The sequence below is a fragment of the Lichenostomus cassidix genome, chromosome 2 (genome assembly GCF_008360975.1).
Source record: "Lichenostomus cassidix isolate B80296 chromosome 2, HeHo_3.0, whole genome shotgun sequence".
NCBI classification, from domain to species: Eukaryota; Metazoa; Chordata; class Aves; order Passeriformes; family Meliphagidae; genus Lichenostomus; species Lichenostomus cassidix.
In genome coordinates this window covers 23,877,569-23,897,332 of record NC_139482.1, presented here as the reverse complement: position 1 = coordinate 23,897,332, position 19,764 = coordinate 23,877,569, and the positions used below count along the sequence as shown (strand labels likewise).

Below are 19,764 nucleotides of genomic sequence, written 5' to 3'. Positions count from 1 at the left end.
GAGCTGTAGGAGGGGTGGGAGCTTTTCCAGGGCCAGCAGCAAAAAGCATTGCAGCACGAGGTATTAGAGAATTGTACAGAAAGGGTGCAATTTCCATTCAAGTTTTTTAACCAATCCTGGTTTACCTAACGGCTATGTAAGATCTTGTAGAAGCCTTATTAGTACTACATAGTATTTTAATATTGTATAATAATATTATAGTTAGTGTTGGACAGTATTCTAGTACAGTTTTATATAGTCTATAAAGCTTCTGTGCTTTAAAAATGAATGGCTACTTCAAAAATATTTAATTTTCATTTGATTTTTTTAATCACACTTGTTTTAAACCTGCCATTACCATCACTAAGTCATCCCTAAGAGGATTGCGTAAGTTCCCTGTGCTAGCCAGAGTCCAAACCACTGCAACCTTGAGAAATTTTACTCACAAACTTCTTACCTCCTTTGGGGAGAAGAAAAACCCACCACCATTGCCACCAAAACTACCAGAACAGTTCTGCTCAACTATCTCTACCTAGTAACCTGAAGATTGCCCACCTTCCTATGGGCCTTGCTGAAGGCAGCAGACCTGAAAGAGTGGTAGGTTGCTTGTTTTTAGTGCTGCAGTGCTATCTGCTTTGTCAAACTGCAGAAAGCCTCTGCCAACGCTCAGCATTTGGCATCTTCACTGTAGCAACAGCAACTAATCCTCAGAACTCCTGTGTGATGTCAATAGAAATCCTCTATGTGCAGCAGGAATCCTGGACACATGGGGCTTGTTTATATGAGGTTATAAATAGGCAGTGGTAAGATCTGGCCTTGGTGGTGTGTGTGACAGACAAGTCAGGCTGTCACATATAAAGAGCTTAAAAAAACCAAAACACCTTGTGTTTTTGGCTTGTACCTACGAATTTGCTGATTATTATATTTTTGTCTCTGGGAGAGGTAAGGAAAGGAGTATTTCTTACAGAATACAGCCAGCTGACTAATGCTGATCTCTCCCCTGGGGAGGCAGGACAGAAGGTTTCCCCCTAATTTAAGCGGATTAAGATGACAAAAGACTCAAATAATTTTGATCTAGCGGCCCTCTTCTGGGAAAGAAACTTGCTTTCAGTAAAAGAAAACGAAACCATCCTGCCAGAAACTCTCTAAGGAAGCTGGGGAAGAGGACAAAGTAAAGTAAGCTTGTACATCAGTTATTTAAGGTATGCTTATGGTTTGATGGTTTATATTATATCAAGAACGCATTATTAATATTTTAACAAATATTAGAATTTAACTGCTTTTGAAGGGACATTGTTAGGCTACTGCAGGAAGGCTTTTGATCTGGCACAATAACATTTTGCTTTTGATTTCTGCATGACCTGATGTCTGGCCCATGACAGAACATGACATCCTGCACTACCTGCAGCCCTGCTGAGGTGAGCACCAACCTGTGGTGGCTTCCCTGTGACCAAGGACTGTGAGGAACCAGCCTGCAACACATCAGACAGTTAGTAAAGGTGTAATTTTGAGGGACTAAACCTCTAGCTGCTTGTTTAATATTGAATGCTGCTTTCTTTAGAGAGTGGGAGTTAGCCTGAGGAAGGAGAGAAATTCAACTACTGTGTTCTATCCCTCTAAAACACTCCTTGCAAAGGGTTTACTCTCATTCAGGAAATCCCATGTGTCTGAAATATTCACTGTGGAATATAAGACTTCTCTACTCAACAAAAACAAGAGGTGTAAATGGTAAAAATTAATCCACTTTGATGAATAAAAGCAAAAAATCCTTCAACGTCAAGTTAAAAACTGCACTTAGGAGGGAGGGTGAGGAGCCATTCCCACACACCTAACTCAACCCAGGCTATCAATAATTTCTAGTTAGGTAGCAACAGGAACAAAAATGTTCTCCACATCATCAAATCATGTTTCCCATCTCCATAGGAACCATGTCATACAGCCTTCAGAAATGTGTCAAGCACTGCTTGAAGGGGAGAAAACAAGCTCCCTTTAATCTTGGACTACCCTAATTTGAATGCTATCAGACAAAAAAGTTCTTCTAATTATTAGGAACCCTCTAATTTAAAGCCTTAATGTGTTTCTGAGTAGAGTCTGCAGTTTAACCTTCCTCTGTTGGCTGGTGTTGACCTGTCTGCACCCTGAGCGCCATTTGGGCCTTGTTTTGCACAAGCTAAGCCATGTCTGTTACCCTGCCCCTAAAACTTGTGGTCCCAGTTTTCCTGAAAATTGGGGCTGGTCCTTATCCCAGTCTGAGCCCTCACTTCCGTGCAATTTCCCTAGCCACGAGGCAGGCACACATACCTAATCACGGCACAAATAAAGTTTTAGATCTTGTAATGTGCTATATAGGTGCTAAGGTTACAGCTCATGGCACACAAAATCTGTAGCTTCAAGCTGACAAAATGTGATCATGTGCTAGAGTTGTGCCTTCCCATGCTGTTTATTACCTGCAGCTGAGAAGACTGCTCTGGGAGCTTCTCTACACTCTATTTTCCTCTGGAAAACCACACTGCACTGGATTGAACAATCTCTTTCTGCTCACAGTCACCCTGAGAGGAGCCTGCTGCACTATCTTCGATGCAGGTGTCTTCACAAAACTTCTAGCTCCTGAGAAAATGAAGTTATTTTCTTTCCCTTTTCTGGCAGTGATCAGTGCTGGTCAGAGGTGGGGAAGAAAGTGAGTTTTGGTGACTTAAACCCTGGTTTCCCCTAATAGCCTGGCTTCATGCCAGCAGAAGATACTGCTCTCTGCTCCACTGGTTAAAAGGCCATTGGTAAATCCTTACCAAGGTTTGTGTGGCTCAGAGTACCTCTGCTTCCCAGGCCATTTATACACTGCTTCTTTTCAGCACAAATTGCACTTGATTACAAAACCTTTACCCTTTTTTCCTCATGACTTTTAGGTTTTAACTATTTTAAGGTTTTATTACTAGCAAGAACTTTCTCCAAAAAATGTTCTGGTGCACCCTCAAGCCTAATATTTTGTGACTTCTTCCATCTTCAGACTCAGCTAGATTGTGTATACGCTGTCCAAACTAAGCAGAATCTAAAGGAGGCTTTGTTCTAGAGAGGAGTTTGAGCTGATGCCACTCAGAGCAGGAGGCCTCTGACCAGGTTGGCACAGTCCACAGCTGTGCCTGCCAGTTCCCATGACCCTGTCCCTTTTCCCATAGGGACATTCTGAAGGCTCAGCTGAGGGAGTGGGATTGGCCTGCTCTGGAGCACAGCTCTGCTTTAAAGTCATCACTGTACAGTTACCTGCTCTGATTTGCTGTCTTAAAGGTAGGTATCATGTGCTTCATCTCCTAAATTCCTTCCCGAGATACCCATGAAGGTCAAAAAAAGTGGTAGACAGGCATCTGTCTCAAAGCCTCAGCAGAAAAAGGTGGAAACTGCAGATTTTATTTCACAGATGACAAGAATCAATATTAAGTCTTGTCTCAGCAGTTAGCTACAGACTTCAAAGTAAATTGTTTTTGTCAGCAGAAATGGATAGGTTTCATTTTGTTTGGGACAGCCATAAATTGCTATAATGAAAAAAACTGATTAAAATCCCCCAATTGTCTAGACTCACTCAAGTTTAGAGATTCTTTGTAAAGAATGAAAGACTATAAACAATGAAATGAATGAAACTGAATAAAGTATTTGAACTGACTTTTATATATGTGAAGGAAAATAATCTGGATGGAAATACACTACTTATGAAAAAAATCCACTTAAAACTACATGGAATTTTGTTTTTTAACTATCCTCAATTACAAATAGACCTTCATATTGCAATAACTACGCAACAGTTGAAAAGAATGAAAATGTGTTTCTTCTGCACCTATTCATTTGCAATCGTACTTACATTTCTATTTCACAGTGTTGAAATTTTTCAGTACTGTGTTTTTTCACTACTGATTTCTCAAGTCTTTCACAATGCAGCAGGTAAAGAAATGATAGCATTCTCCCCATTACAGCCCACAAGGGTAAAACTTTTAAGAACTGGAAGCAGTTAGAAATAGTGTTGAGCAGTTAATAACAATCAATTAAAAAAACTCCACCAAACTCTTAAGAAGTCCACATGGGTTCTTCCTATACAATTGAAGTTTATATAATAACTATTAAAATATATAGATGACTACCTGAAATTTTTTAAAACTCCTGAAAAATTGCAATAAACTTGATGCTAAAAGTTTTCTTTCCTCTGATCTCTCATACCCTGGGGATTTCATACAGATGATGGGTTTGTTCAATAATTGATTTTTGCCAAGTCATGATGTCTTTGAGGCCTTTCAGACAGGGGAGAGACAAATAAACAAACATGCCTCCAAGCTAGTGCTCTCCTCCAGAATCCTGCTATTAGGGTACAGTTCAGAAAGCCCATTCTTTATGGGTTTTACATTGGCTTGTATTTTTCTATGAAACCCTTTGATATTTGGGCTCTTAACTTTTCTTTTTTTTAACCTCTTCTCCTTATTAGAATCTGTTCAACTAAAAATGAGACATTTACATAAATAAAGCCAACCCAATATAGGCACCTACATGGTGAAGCAGCTCTCTTCATGCCTTCTAGAGAATACTGCGCTTAAGAAATGCCAGTTGTTCTATGAAGCTTAAAATGTTAATGATTAAATGACAGATATGAATAAAGTAACTTGGCAAACGGCTTTGTGCCGTTTCTGGTTATTATCTTTAACTGACACTAATAACTAAAATTCAAAGACTTCATGGACTAACCATGCATTGCGCTGTGTGTTCTTTGAGGAGTAACAGCCTGACATGTCAAAGACTAACCAGCATTTCTTTGGAAACTTCATAAAGTTTAGGCTACAAAAATGTTCGTACATTAGGACTAGATGTCATGCTGTGCAATTCTACTGCTGCTACTGGACAAACATCACAGTGACGTGAGTGGTTACTCAGGCTGATATACTATAAAGAATAGTTTTAGGAAAGTTGCTGCTTTGCTTGTTACAGATTAACAAGATTCTGACTTGAACATGTAATTGTTTATTTAGATAATTCTCTACTTGTTCCTTCCTGGACCTTTGGTTACTCAATGATGGAATTTTACTGATTCATAGAAAATTTCAGACTATAAATATCACACCACCTTTAGCTTCATTTATAACAGTGTTTGTTTTAGAGGTAGAAGGATACAATTCTTTAGCCAGCTGACCGTGTACATCAATAGAAAACACTCTGTATTTCTTCTCAGAAAAAATGTGACTGTGCTGGTATACTTGGAAACCACTCTGGAGTCCACACAGAAAAGCCCTGCCACAGTTAGCAATACTATACTGGGCCAGGAAATCTTAAAGTAAAGCTATGTAAAAACACACATTAATCTGCACAGATTGCATTTACAGTAAGTGCTTCAAGATAGGGATTCACTTTATTCGGAGTGCCTACTGCAGTAGCTCTTAAAATCTCCATCACCAGGAGCCATTAGTTGTTAAATAATGCTGTGAAAAAAATAATTAAGAAAAGCTATCATATTGTCAGCTCGCTTGAAACCACCATCATAAAGCAGTCTGCACCTTTGTTGGAAAATTTCAGGAATACACTCATCAAAAAACACTGAGGATCTCTCTGACTTAGCACAGTGGCATTCTTGTGCATAAAAGGCTAGTAAAAATAGAAAAAGTAACTCAACCTACCGAAGAGGAAACAAGCTTTTTGCAGATTTTCTCAAGGGCTCTCTCATTTTACACAGACACATTTACCAAAACTTTCAACTAACTGAACCACTTATTTGGCTGATTTTGGATTAGGTGTGGTCTGTGTAAGGGCTGTTGAAAGCTGTTACTGCAAGAGAATGCAAGGCAAATTTTGGTCCTTCTGCAGAATATAAGACACTGGGGCCAGATACCAAGAAAGCTGGTTGCTTAGGGAGATTTTTGCTCTAAGTAGATATAGGCTAAAATCTGAAGAGATGTCAATTAATTTGCAAAAAGGCCTCTGTACCATTTTAATGAACTAACAACTTGCTTGAAGTAATTACATCTCTCATATATGTCTCACAGGGTATCTAGTGTGACTAAGTGGGTGGAGACTGCTATCAGAAAAGACTACTGGAGAAGCCAAGCAGGGAACTCCAGTTTCACACATATCTGGGAAAAAAGATAAAGCTGATTTTCATTCATTTTAGAAGAAATCTTCTGGTTTTAGTTCTGTTCTTGTAGTCAAGATTACAAGCAAGCAAAGAGAAAAAAAAATCACTTGTTGGTAGCTATCTATTTTTCCCCCCTTTGTTTTACTCTGTGGTAGATACCAGAGGACCATTAGGGAAAATACTGAGTTTTCTTCTTTCATTTGACATTTAAGGTAACTTGTGGGTAGTTCAAATTTCACAATCGTAATGCAAAGCCAAGACTTGGCAAAGGAATAGTAAGCCTATGTCCTGACACGTCTCCCCAAAGTTAATTGCACGGGGTGTCCTTGTGTTCACAATGCACTTCAGGGAGATGCCATGAAGTGGAACAAGACCATTCACACTGGTGAGGAGCTGGTGCTCTTTTCAAGTAGGTGATTTTTTAACAGGACATTTAGGATGCTAAATTTTAGTTTAAAGACACTTTGTATTTTCATCACTCTCTTACCTGTAAAATCTGCTCACCAGAACTTCACTGGTGAATCCCATTCCTCCCCAAAACTGGAGACAGCTATCAGTCACTTCACGGGTCAGACGACCTGCCTTTAGCTTAGCCATGGAAGCAAGTTTTGTCACATCGTTGCCTTCTACATAGCAGGCTAATTTAAATAAAAAGAAAAAGAGAGAGATAAAAAAGCAGTCACTCTGGAAATTACCCCGCCATGTTCCTTCAGCCTGACAAGGTTCTTTGCACGAAGAGAAGCACATCTGGGAAGCAGATGTGGAGCTCACCCACGGCGCGGTGCAGTAGCGAGCGCAGGAGCTCCACTTCAGTTGCCAGCTCAGCCAGTCGGAAATGCACAGTTTGGTTGTGCAGGACAGGCTGGCCAAACACCTTCCGCTGGCGGGTGTAGTCAATAGTTTCTTGTATCACAGTTTCCAGTGGTGTCAGGGCTTGAAGAAACAAAGCACAGAACAAGACCTCATTTTAGCCAACTCTGTTGTTTAGCTTGTTGAAAATTAGATTTTTTCACATTGTACAATCAACACATTGGGTTTTTTAAGGCAAATTGTTCTGTGCTCTCAGTTTGGGGTGTAGCTTCAATTCTGAAAAAGTTTGGTACTTCCTTTTACCTTGAAGACATCTATCTCACCTGAGCCCCAAACTGCCAAAACCTGGGGGAGAAGGAAGTGTGGTGAGTAGGAAGGAGGGAAAGTCATAGAAAGCAGTACAACATGATGAGGTAAAAATTATGCTTAGTGTTTCATTTGGGGCCTCAGCAAAAGCTTGTGGCCGCTCCTACTTTCCATGCTACCTGTGTCCTGAAGGTTTGTTACAATCCTGGAAAATGATCTGAAGACAGACAGTGTAGTGTCCTCAGTGAGGAATGCTGTAGAAATGTAAATTTGAGGGACCCTTCAGGGAGAAGGCAGAGACCTATTTTGAGATCAAGGAACACAAATAGACTGCTTATTACATCTGCATTCTGTGATCAGATCCCAGCATAGAGAGGAAAAGATTCGCATCCACTTCAAGTAAACAATAAATAGTTCTCCTAATGGAAACAGAATGAAAATAGGATACTGCTGGAAAACAGGTGAGAGAGATGGCAGACAATGCTTTCAAGCAAAAGAACTATTTTGCTGCTTCTCTTTGTGCAAACTGAAACACCTCCCATTTTAAACATAAAGAAAAGGGAAAAATTTCTTTTCCAGGGCAAACCAGCCTTGAAGTGAATGACTATGCTACCAGTCTCTTGCAGCATAGCTGGGATAACAGCAGGTGCAGAATATATGGAGAATTTTGTTTGGCAAACGTGGACCCATGTTACTATGAAAAGCAGCAGGAAATTATTTCACAAATCTATCTGCATGAGAAGGGTCACATTTTCTCTTTTCAAAATATGCTTATTCACGTCCATTTACATTTGGAGTCTGAACCACAAAACACTGAATCTGAAATGCAAATAAAACCAAGCCTGGGACTACAATGAAATCCCTTTTCCTACCTGCCAGTTACTCACATGACAGTCCCTTTCAGGAGCCTGGTGTGGCTCCATGTTCCTTTTTTGCATTGTTTTCAAGATCACTTCTATTTAAATTTCATCTCTGTGCTGCTCTCCTGTATAGACTCTGCATCCCACCAATTGCCCCCTGCCATGATGATTCACCATCGCTTCCACAGAGTACCATTTTTCACATGATGTCTCCACATTCCATAAGGTGATCAGGTTTTCTCATTCCCTAAATAATTCTCCCTTCTTTCTCATAGAACTAACTTCGATGCTTATTTTTCCGAAGAGCATATCTAGTAATATCCTCATTTCTCCTGTGTAAACACACTATGCTGTCACCCAAATGCTGGTTTTCTGGACAGGAAATAAAATTTCTGTTTCAGGAATATCTCTTGAATAGAAATACTGCTCTTCTAAAGGACAATGTCACACAATACTGTAGCTTATGTAAGACTAACAGCTTTTTCACGTGCATGTCTACAGACTCCAGCTTGAGAAATGTAAAGAAAGAGCAAGGAATATCCAGGCACCACTTGTCTTCAGCTGAAATCTGGGAAAAATACAGCCAAGTCTGAGCTGCTGATTGGGAAACTAAACACTACATGCCAGTGCTACGAGAACAGAAAGGAGGTGGAAGGGATAAGGACAAGGATTTAGTCTTGTGTTGATCTGTCAGAGCAAGGTCTCCAGCACAGCTTGTGTGGTTCTCAGCATCCAGCACCAGGGAAAGAGGAGATGGGAAACAGCAAAGAGGAGGCAAGAGCAAGATCAGGTGGGAAGAAACAACAGAAACTCTTTAGATCCTGCTTGCAAAAGGTCTAAAGATCATGGAGGGGCTTTGGTCAATCTCTGCTCAGGCTATCACCACACATCATGACTCAGACTGGGGTCCTGGGAAAACTGCTCTTGTAGTGTCCACCTCTCCACTGCCTCCTTCCTGTCCCTGCTGATCCATCTTCCTCTTTCCTTAGCTGCCATCACTGCCCTTCTTCTTATTTCAGGAACTGTCATTTGCTCACAGAAACAAAGGAAATCTAAGGACAGTGCTGGGCTGCTTCAAAAGAGGCCACCAGGTCGAGGGACATGATTCTTTCCTTCTACTTTGCTCACCTGAGAGCCCACCTGGAGTACTGCATCCAGCTCTGTAGCCCACAGTACAAAGCAGACACTGATGCATTGCAGCCGTTCCAGAGGCGGACCCTAAAGAAGATTAAAGGGCTGGAGCATCTCTCCCATGAGGACAGGCTGAGAGAGTTTGGGCTGTTCAGCCTGGAGCAGTGCAGGCTCTGGGGGGAACTTATTGCAGCCTTTTGATATATAAAGGGAGCTTATAAGAAAGATGGGAGCAGACTGGTTTACCAGAGCCTAGTGACAGGACAAGGGGCACTGATTTTAAATTGAAAGCAGGTATATTTAGATTGAACATAAGGAAGAATGTTTTGGAATTGCAACTAGATGATCTTTAGGGCTCCATTCAACCCAAACCACTCTATCATTCCATGATGCTAAGAAATTTCTTATGATGAGAGTGGTGAGACACAGGAACATGTTGCACAGAGAAGCTGTGGCTGCCCCATGGCATATCCATTCCCTGGACATGTTCAAGGCCAAGATGGGTGAGGCTTTCAGCAACCTGGCTTAGTGAAAGGTGTCCCTGCCCATGGTGGAGGGGTTGGACATGATGAACTTTGAATGTCCCTTCCCAAACCATTCTGTGATACTGACGACAGGTATTTAGAGCTCTGAGCACAGCTCTAACATGGCAAAGCTTGGCTCTGTGGCAAACAGCAGCAAAATGCAACACATCATGAATACCCTGGCAGCCAACAGCCATGTACCAGATAACAGCACACAATACTTGGCCAGTCATATGAGTACAGAGAAATGCCATTCATAATAGTGAAAACCATTTTCTCTCAGAACTATTTTCTTCTGTATATTTGATTCCTTTTTTTTTTTTTAATACAGTGTTCTCCACATGCTCAGACTAACTTAGCTGTATGGTTTTCAACTGAGCACATGCAGGAAATGTCACTCTAGGGCAGCCTAAGGAATGTGTGGTCTACCACACAGCTGAGAATTGTGAAAGCACTTGAAGCTGCCAAATGCAGAATAATCATTTCCTCGTATCTCCATCCAACTTACATTTTTCCACTTGAAACTTCTGCTCACTGTAAAGACACTTTGCCTTGTTGCTATGTTTCCTCTCAAAAGAAAAGGAAATTAATATATTTTTCTTATGTTGTGGCTGATCACACTTTAATGAGACGTACAGTGAGCTCTAAGCTGAGCAATCTGTCTCTTAAGGACGTATGTTGCCCATGCAAAAGGATCTGTCATCCCACTTACTGGCCATGACTCAATGGTGCTCAGAAAACTGGGGTTGCAGGAGCGGATAGAAGTCATTAGAAAAGTGCCATTCTGCTCTCTCATGAACACTGAACTCTCTCTTTGTCTCAGAGTTAAGCAATTCACAAAACAACTGTTTGCTTTGCCATAGCAACATTCTTTTCCTGTGATCAGTGCAACAGGTCCTCAAATGGACAATGTTTATGAAGTGTCATAACATGGCAGAGCCTCTTTTCTTTCAGTGAAGCAAGTGGCACCTCTTTTCTTTCAGTGAAGCAAGAAACACAGTGATTCTGACTAATGCCTTTGCTAATGTGTCACTCAGAAGGAAAGACCACACCTGAGACCAAATTTTGCAATTCCAGGAAGTTAGTTTCCCATTTGTAATTTAAATCTGTTTGACTGGAAATATATTTTAAAAGGAAGAAAAAGAGAAAAAGAGGTGAAGAAAGAAAATGGCTGCAAAGAAGATAATTAGTAGAGAAAAATAAGTCTGGAGCATGTGATACTTGAAACTAAAAATACCTGAATCCCCAGTCAAAGAGAAACACAATAAAAAACTCCAAACACATCAAAACAACATCTGACAAGTAAAGACAGACAAGAATGGCAGTCAGCTGCCTTTTCCAAGTTAAAGCAGTGAAAGTGAGGATTCCAGGACTGGTCCCTAAAGCATTCATAAGCAGACTGATGATTTTCAGTGTCACATGAATAGTCATGAACTGGGAAAGAACAGAAACATCCTTCTGAGGGCCAGAAGTGGGGACTGGGATTAAACATGCAGACCCCATCACAAAACTCCTGAAGGCGCTCACATTGTTTTGCACATCTGAACCTTCAGCAAAGCACTCATGGTTGAACATATGTGAAACCATTTGCAGGACTGGAAGTTAACACCTCTAGATGCTGTGGTGAAAGAAACTGCACCCATCAAATACCGGGCTCCCTTCTGAACAGTGGTTACTCTTTTTCTTGTTTACCACAACTGGTGACCTCTGAAGTTTGCAACTTGGCCCAAACCATGTCCCTGCTGACAGTGCTTTCATGCATTTTATATCAGATAGTGGGGAAAAAAAGCAAACCCAGGAGGTCCAGCAAGGTTAACACAGTAGCCACTGCAGGAGGCACCTGCCTCTCCTTGGTAAGCTCCAAGATTCTTCCTCCCTGACGGCCTCTGCCTGGCCATAGCAGGGGAGAGAGATGCCCTTCCCAGGCTGCTCACCCAGGGCAAGGGTTCACCTGCTCCTGCTGCGTTGTTGTGGACAAAAAAAAAAAAAAAATAATTGAAACCTGGTTCTCCAGTTCCTGGCAGAGCATAGCGACAGCCAGGCAGTTGTGCAAGACTGGACAGTACCAAGCTGCCCGTGGTTTAGCAGGAGTGATCTAACCTGCCGGGCTTTGTGCAGTGATGCTGTGAGTGCGCGTCACTTTTGCCTGGGGCATGACTAATGCTGCCGGCTACTCTGCTGCCTGGGGAGTCTCACTGCAACCCAGAGCTTCTGATGGTTTCTTTAATTTAGACTTCAAACTGAGCATAAAAATGCAGAATGCACATCCTTGTAGTCTGTGTACACCTCAGTCAAAGCAGAAGCAGTGGTAGGATCATATCTCCTGCTTGCCTGAGTCTGCAGTGACATTCCTTGCAAGTGTAACCTTCTGTCCTTTGCTAAAACTACTCTCACATTTATGATTTATCTCAGGCTGAACTAGGAACTTTGTCTCAAAAAAAGACTTTTTAAAAGGCATTTGAACGCTAAAATATTTGGTCTGGGATAAACCCAAAACAGTGAGTGTTTTTTTTATTTGTTCACTGAATCAAAACACCACTTATGAGAATTCTCAATTCCCCAGCCACACACAGAGAGCAACATACAGGGAATGCGCAACAGCATGAATACAGTGACATTATTTACACAACCCTGGAATTTAAACAGGACCAATCTTCTTACAGTGAACCACATTGTAGTTAACTTGAAGAAACAAACACTGTGGAGGTTGAAAATAGACAATCCACACTTGGATCTGGTTTCCTGGAATACCCAGAATCCATATAACTCAAATATATGGATATGAGTACAGCCTGAGTTCTGAGTAATAGAAAAACTGTGACAACGTAACTTCAGGGAAAGGAATGTGGTGCTGTACCACTTATGTCCAAAGTGTACAGAGGTAAAACAGATCTGCAAAACAGAGCTCTGACATCCTGTAAGAGCCATTTCTTTATGCAGCCAATAAGTTAATTTTTTAAAATCCATTATAAACATCATAACTCACTGTACTACAGGAAAAGTCTCTACCCTTCTGCTTCATGCCAGTTTTTTTATAGCCTTTGCACTATATTTGTAGTTGACATAACATGATGCCATATTTTCTTATCAGCAGAAAAGCACCAAGAAAAAGAAACAAAGCAACACCAGCCTCTGCAATGGCTGCTTTTCTAAAAATATTTTCTGCTTCAGGTTTTTCTACAGAAAGAGAATGACATCTGTATCCAGGCTATGACAGATTTCAAAAACATATCCTAAAGGGTTATTGCAACTTACAAGAAAATAAAAGTGCTGTTAGTCATGTGAAGAGTGACCCCTATGTCCCTGCCCAGCTGCAGAAGCACAAATGATGACTTACCCAAGGCTACTCCCCACAGCCTCTCTTCTTGGAATTGCAACATCTGGTATGTAAAACCCTTTCCTTCCTCACCGATGAGGTTTGTGCAGGGCACCCTCACGTCTTCAAAGAAGATCTGAGCTGTGTCCGATGACCTCGTACCCAGTTTGTCTATCTTTTTAGCAACATGAATGCCTGAAGAAAAAGGAGTATTAGAAAGACCACAAAAAATAGAAGCACTATAAACAAGTACAGTATTTTCAGAAAGTCTGCAGATGTGAATGTATGTTCTAAGACAACAGTGAAACCTACCTTCAGGAAAAAAATAACATTATGCTGGAGTAAAGTGGCCCAAACCCTATTTTAAAATAAATAATTTTTAAAACCCTATTTTAAAACGTTTTTCCACTTTATTTAACCAGCAAATCAGAAGCTTCAAATGTAAAAGTCCCACTTTTCACTATGTCCCCAAATAATAAATATTTACTAGTCGTAATAACCTTACCCCACACATGTCTTCAAACAATGCAATATTTATTTATGTTTGATTTTTATCTAGCATTATAATAAAATGCTGGAATTCAATTTGTCAGTATTTGCTGAGTGCCTGCACTGCTATGAAACAGTAGATAAATATTCAAAAAGGACAAAAAAAGAGCTATGTTTGAAGCTTCAACTAAGAGTATTTCTCCTCTTGGAAATCTTCCTACCCTCTCTTCTCCATTTCACCTCCCCTTGCTAGCCTACCCTGATTTTTCCTGGTATAGGTATCACTCTGAGTTTTCATGTGTGTCTGTTTGCAAGGAGGGTTTGCTTCCCCACTGACCTCTCTGCACAGCCCTGACTCTGACCCCACCTGCCAAGGTGTGTTGAAGATGAACCTGGTTCACTCAGCTCTGGCCCCATAAGGGTTCAGCTACCTCATCACACCAGGCAGGACTCCTTCCCCTTGTTTGTTTTTTCATAGCTGCAAGTTCTTTCTTGCTGCTGTTGAGATGCAAGCATGGCTTACCACTGTGCCCTGAGAGTTTAACAGGCACCCACGGTTTTCTCATGGCAATTCCCCTGTCTTCAGTTTTTATCTCCCTGTTCCTCTGGAGATAATTCAAATATTCAGGATGAAAGTCAAGAATGTTTCAAAAGCATAGGGAGGACAACAATCAGGCATAAGGATCTGTGCAGAACATGTTATTTACATCTGACAAGTGTATATATGTAGCAAAACAATCCCCCAAATCAGCATATGTGTCTTTGCCAGAAAACCAAACCTTTTTACTACTCATACATGGTATTGCAACCAGTTTTGTAATGAAGAGGTATTCTGTCAATATTTTCCTCTTTATATTTTTTTCAATCCTCTACTGCTCTCTTACATGGCTCAGCAGAAGATGGTTGGTCACCACACAGATTGTTGTGGTCTCTCTGTACTTGTTTGTGTCTTGCTATTCTTCATGGCTTTCAGAGAACATCTCTTTCTGAACTAATACAGACATCTCAACTTTTATTCACAGGAGGCCTTCAGCCATGTGAAAATTACTTTGGTTTTGCAGGCAGAAGAAGTTGGCAGTCATTTCCTTTAAATTCACTCTCTTTGGCTGCACTAAATAAGGTTATGGAAATTTTCATCTCTTCACAGAGATGAAATACTGACAGTATTTACAAATGCCAAGACTGCTCTGAGAATAAGGTCCATATAGACTTCCACAGGTTCCACTCAACATTTTTTTCTCCACCAATCAATCTGTAAACAGATCATGTGTTAGGAAGACTTGCTTTGATATGTGATCAATGCAGGAATAAAATCAGGACAGCTGTATAAAAATTCTTGACTCTTGAATTGAAAATTATCCAGCAATTTGTACCCAGTCAGCCAAAAAAGCATTTGTGGTTTGTTTCCACGTTAGAAACAGAGCTAAATAACCACACACTGAGCAACTTACAAGACCAAATGAATTCTGGAACATTGTTTCCCATTGGAATATTGCTATTTAGTTTCTTTGAGAGCCTCAGCAATCATGTATGGTCTAAAGCCAACTGACTTTATGCAATCATTGCTCCTCACCCATATGAAGATGCACTTACTGCAGTTTATAGTGGGTGGTTTAAAACAACTCTCCTCAAGAAAACGCAACTGCTGCCAGTTCATTATATTGCTAAATCAATCCTGTTGTTTGCTTCCCAGACCCACATACAGCAACAACTACTGAAGAAAGCTCTTACAGGCTTGGTTAGAGAAGATAAATGTGCTAGTGATTTCTATCTGTAATTCTTCCAGATTGGGTTGTGTGTTCAATTTTCCTGCATCCAGCACCATCCACTTTGTCATGCCTTACCAGTTTCACTTGCTCCTAATTTCTGTTTCTCACCCACAAGGAGACCAAGCTGCATCAGTCTCATGTTTTGCCCCTCCTCTGTCTAGCACATGCTTTACATTGTGGAAGACAGTGATACATAATCATCTCTTTGGCCACCATGAGGGCATCAAAATCTCCCTTTCCTCCCTTTAATTATCTTCCTTTTCTTCCTAAGGGGTACTAAATATGAAAAATTACCAGCAGCAGTAGAAATCATGGGCCCAGATAACCCCTGGAGTTTGTCTGTATTAAATAAATCACATGCAATAACACACAAATCTCAATTTAACAAGGCCAAGCACCTGACTTACTAAAATCACTCTAGCAGAGCCATTTGAGCTGCTACTTGCACCAGTATCACTGAGATGGATTGCTATCTTTCTGCCTGGGCAGTTCTTCCCAAGTGTCTTTGATTTTTCATTTTCTCCCATTCCTCCAGCCTTCTGACAATCTCTTTTATTTCCTGTATTCTACCTTGAGAGAAAGGCAGTTACTCTCTCCTGACACCATTTAGTGCCATTACAAATGGAAACAGAGACATTTTAAATTGCAATCTGAGAAACATGCTCTTTCCCTTTTCCTGGTTGCTCTTCCCTTTATTAACTCCTTCTTGCAATCTCCCTAGTGCTATTTGAGGACTCAGAGGACAAACCAGAGGACAAAGAGTTACCACATGAGGGCTGCAAGACATTTGTCTATATACCTTACACAACGACATTTTGCAACTTGTTAGATCCTCTTTAATCATATGAAAAATTCAGCTTCTTTTTTTAAGACATTGTTATTGTATAAGGAGTATTCACCTGATTTGGATTATCTGCTGTGGATCCATAGTGCTGTTATGCAAATTACCTTAATGAGAAATGTATTCAGCAGTGTCCTGTCAAGTCTAGACCATTATTTGCTTCTCCCCAGATTACAGAGAAGAAGCAAATCCTACTTCATATCTCCAATAAACTACCAATTGCTGAAGTTAATAATTCACTTTCAGACTTGGAATCTTTCTCTCTCTCTCTTTTTTTTTTTTTTCCCTCATCAGATTCTAGAAGTACAAAACAACTTAGATTTTTTGGAAAAAATGCTCCATGGATCCTTCCTTACCCAGCCCTGTAGACTGGTGATTGCAGAGGTGATTCAGACATAACATATTTGCTCTCCACTGCAGTTGGTTTTGAGCTTTGACACACATACATCCACGGATGTTTGAGAGTGCATCATTCAGTGATGTCCTCCAGACACTTCCTGTACAGTCCTGGTCTGCTGCCCTCCATGGAGCACAATCTTTAGCAGACAGACATCCTTAGGATGTATCAAACCAGATGGAGCTTCCTGAAAAATCTCTCTTCTGATATGACTCACCCACTGAGCACAATCAACAGTCTTAATCCTTCATTTCAAAAGGTCACCAACCTTGGTACTGTGACCCCTTTGGAGGCAAATATGTGTATCATCACGGAAGAATTAAAACACATGCACTTTGAGGAGTGAAAATTTTGTTTCTAGGGGGACTTCTACACTTCTGCAGATGAGCTTTAAGTGTCTCAGGCAATTTTTCCACTCTAAATGTATTTAATGCTGGTAAAGAAGGTCAGTGTGTAGGCTGTGTGATCTAACATCTCCCCTCTGCTAAAGCTACGACAACTCCTGTCTTTTTGGAGTAAGCAAAGTAGCTGAAAACCTCTAATTCAATTTTTGTATATTGATCTGCTACGAACCATGTGTCAGCTGCTTTGTTGTTTTAGGAAGATTGAGTTCAGAGTAGAAGTAATGCATTTGCACTCCGACCCTTTCACGAAAAGTCACAAGAAGGTCTTAATTCATTTATCAGCAGATGGCTGAAAAGTGAATTCACCTGGAAATTCAGAGGAATTCTGGCTCTGAGTTACATGTTTGTTATCACCTCTCAATAAGGACGAAGTCCTCAACTAGTGAAGCTGCTCAGGTCTGTCTCCTGTGAGCTTCCATTTAAAGCCTGTCTTGCATGGGTAGAGGTCATAGAAGCTCACAAGCCACTCAGAATCTGCTTGATTCCCAAGGCAAGTCGCTTGCTTGACTTACTCCATACTGAAATTCACCTAAAAGACATTCTCTTAAGGAGCTCTCATCCTCTTTTGCAGCACTGGAGACCTGAGTTTTGTTCTCAGTGTAATCCATTAAGTGAACATAGCGACATTCACTTCACTGCCATGGTGATGTTCCTACATGTGAAATGCCAATAACACCACATAGTTCATGTGTAAAATACTCTGAACTTAATGAACAAAATTGCCCTGAGTATAAATATTTTATATATAAATGCATTAATAAACATTATTCTAGTTTTATTAAATATGAAATTGTATTAAAATAAGTGTTTCATTGCATTAAATAAACACTAATTTTAAAAATTACATATTAAAATATGCTCTATATTAATTATTTTAATATTTAAAATATGCATAAATTATTACATTGCATATTTTTAAATATTAAAATGAGTGAAAAAGTTTAAAAACTTTTGAACAGGTGTCAAAACTGCAAAAGATCCCCACCAGCAAAATCTTAACTGAATCCTCTCTGAATGATGTTCTTTATGCATATAGCAGATTATTTCTGCAAGGTCTACAGATTACTCAGGAATAGACACTATGTGGACTGTACCACTGCAACTTGTACCCTTAGATCAGGATGTATTTCTTCCATTTCTTCACCCAAATTGCTAGTCTTATTTAAAACCAAAGTCTTACTTCCAAGATATTTTAATCTTTCACTCCAGCCCACATTTAACACACAGATAATTTGTATAATTTAAACTGGTAGTAGTGCCCTGGCATAAAGATCCCTTTGCACAGCACAGCCGTGAAACACTCTGTGTATGCCTGAAATTCTCTTCAGCAAGCCCACCAGGCTCATATTAAGAGATATTTCCCAAGTTTGAAATCTCTAAGCTCTTTATCCTTTTATTTTCATATGGTTATGAATCATTGCCATGAAAATGTATCTGAACAACTTCTTTAAATATATTTTTGGTTAAACATCTTTCCTTCTTGTATTAGGCATCCAAAAAACACCAATAAAATCAAATTAGAAGACAAAGAGCTCTGCGTTATTACCAGGTAGATTCATCGGCAGACATATGAGAGATTTATTTCGATGGGGAGGTCCTTCACTGGTGTTTGCCAGGAGGCACATCCAGTCTGCCTGGCTCCCAGACATGATCCACATCTTACCACCATTTATGACATATTCATCGCCCTTTCTCACAGCTGTTGTCTTGATATCTATTTCAAAACACAGGAAATTAAGGGTTATTGTTGTGAAGGGGAGGTATGCTGGTCCGTGTATGACTGGCAGGGTCACTCCCTTGCTCTCAGACAGAAAACTAATATTGGGTTCTCCCTTATATTCCCATGTCCTATAACACTTCCAGGCATGAGGCAAACCAATCTGGACAACTCTTGGAAGACAAGCCAGGGAAACTTGGCTTGTCTCACCTTCCTTTGGATGAAGTTTTCATCCCAGTGGATGAAAGCAGAAAACTTCCTAAGTCAATGTGGTGGTCAAAAACTTGGGGCAGAAGCATTTCACTGTGAGGTGATCTATTGGAGTTTCTCTTACTGTACACGTTAGTGCTGAGGAGGCCTTTGATTCCAGAGTCATGACTTAAACAAACATAAGCCTCGGTATCTGTGAATGCACAAAGATAAACCAACATACGCTTCCTGCATGCTCTTGGTCACTGTGGTGCAATACTTTCAAAGCTGGTAACTGATCAAAGGCCAAGCCTGAATGCAATGAATATCTGTGCATGAAGGAGTTCTAAACACCTGCTATTCATAAACCCTGGCAAAAAACAATTGTATTTTCATCTGCAGAGTGTTCACATCATGCTGCAAACAGCCCTAGCAGCAACAGACAGCCAAAGTGAATCATTAGTTATTCCTTACACTCCAGCAGAGTTTCCAAAGGGCTGCCTTCTTTTCCCTGTAATTCAGCTTGTTCAACAAGGACCCCAGTTGAGAAAGACTCTCCAACAGATATCCAGCTATAAACAGGTGATGCTATAAGAGAGCTCTGCACACTCCTAACAGCACCTGTAAATCTAACAAGACTGTGAAGTCCGTAAGAGGCCACCCACTGAGGGGGACTGTAGACTGGGAGGGTAGGAGCCACACCAGGTGGAGTGGGCAGGCACATTTAAGTAATCTGGTTACACTTTCATACATAACCACTTCAATATGCACATGAGTATTCTTCCCTAAGGCTCTAAACCTAAGCCAAAAGCAAACCCAAGAATTTGGTCTTCATTTAGGAGAGAAACTGGGACTGAGGTCAGTGTCTTGTTTAATGAAGGAACAGGGGGAAAATTATGGGAGAAACCTGTATAAGGTATAAAACAAAGGAG

At 40.5% G+C, this 19,764-nt stretch overlaps 1 protein-coding gene across 4 annotated transcripts in view; it reads right to left on the bottom strand.

Annotated features, from left to right (window-relative positions):
- Window positions 1–19,764, bottom strand: part of LOC146440979 (putative acyl-CoA dehydrogenase 6) — an 88,703-nt gene that overhangs the window by 1,078 nt on the left and 67,861 nt on the right. For 3 of the 4 annotated variants that reach the window (XM_085050729.1, XM_085050730.1, XM_085050731.1), the window contains 4 exons: window positions 18,473–18,640; window positions 13,048–13,221; window positions 6,851–7,012; window positions 6,567–6,717 (listed from right to left, as the gene is read on the bottom strand). In XM_085050729.1, coding sequence (XP_084906855.1) covers window positions 6,567–6,717; window positions 6,851–7,012; window positions 13,048–13,221; window positions 18,473–18,640 — 655 coding nt within the window. The remainder of the gene's footprint in view (window positions 1–6,566; window positions 6,718–6,850; window positions 7,013–13,047; window positions 13,222–18,472; window positions 18,641–19,764) is intronic. The other variant, XM_085050732.1, reaches the window with a different exon arrangement.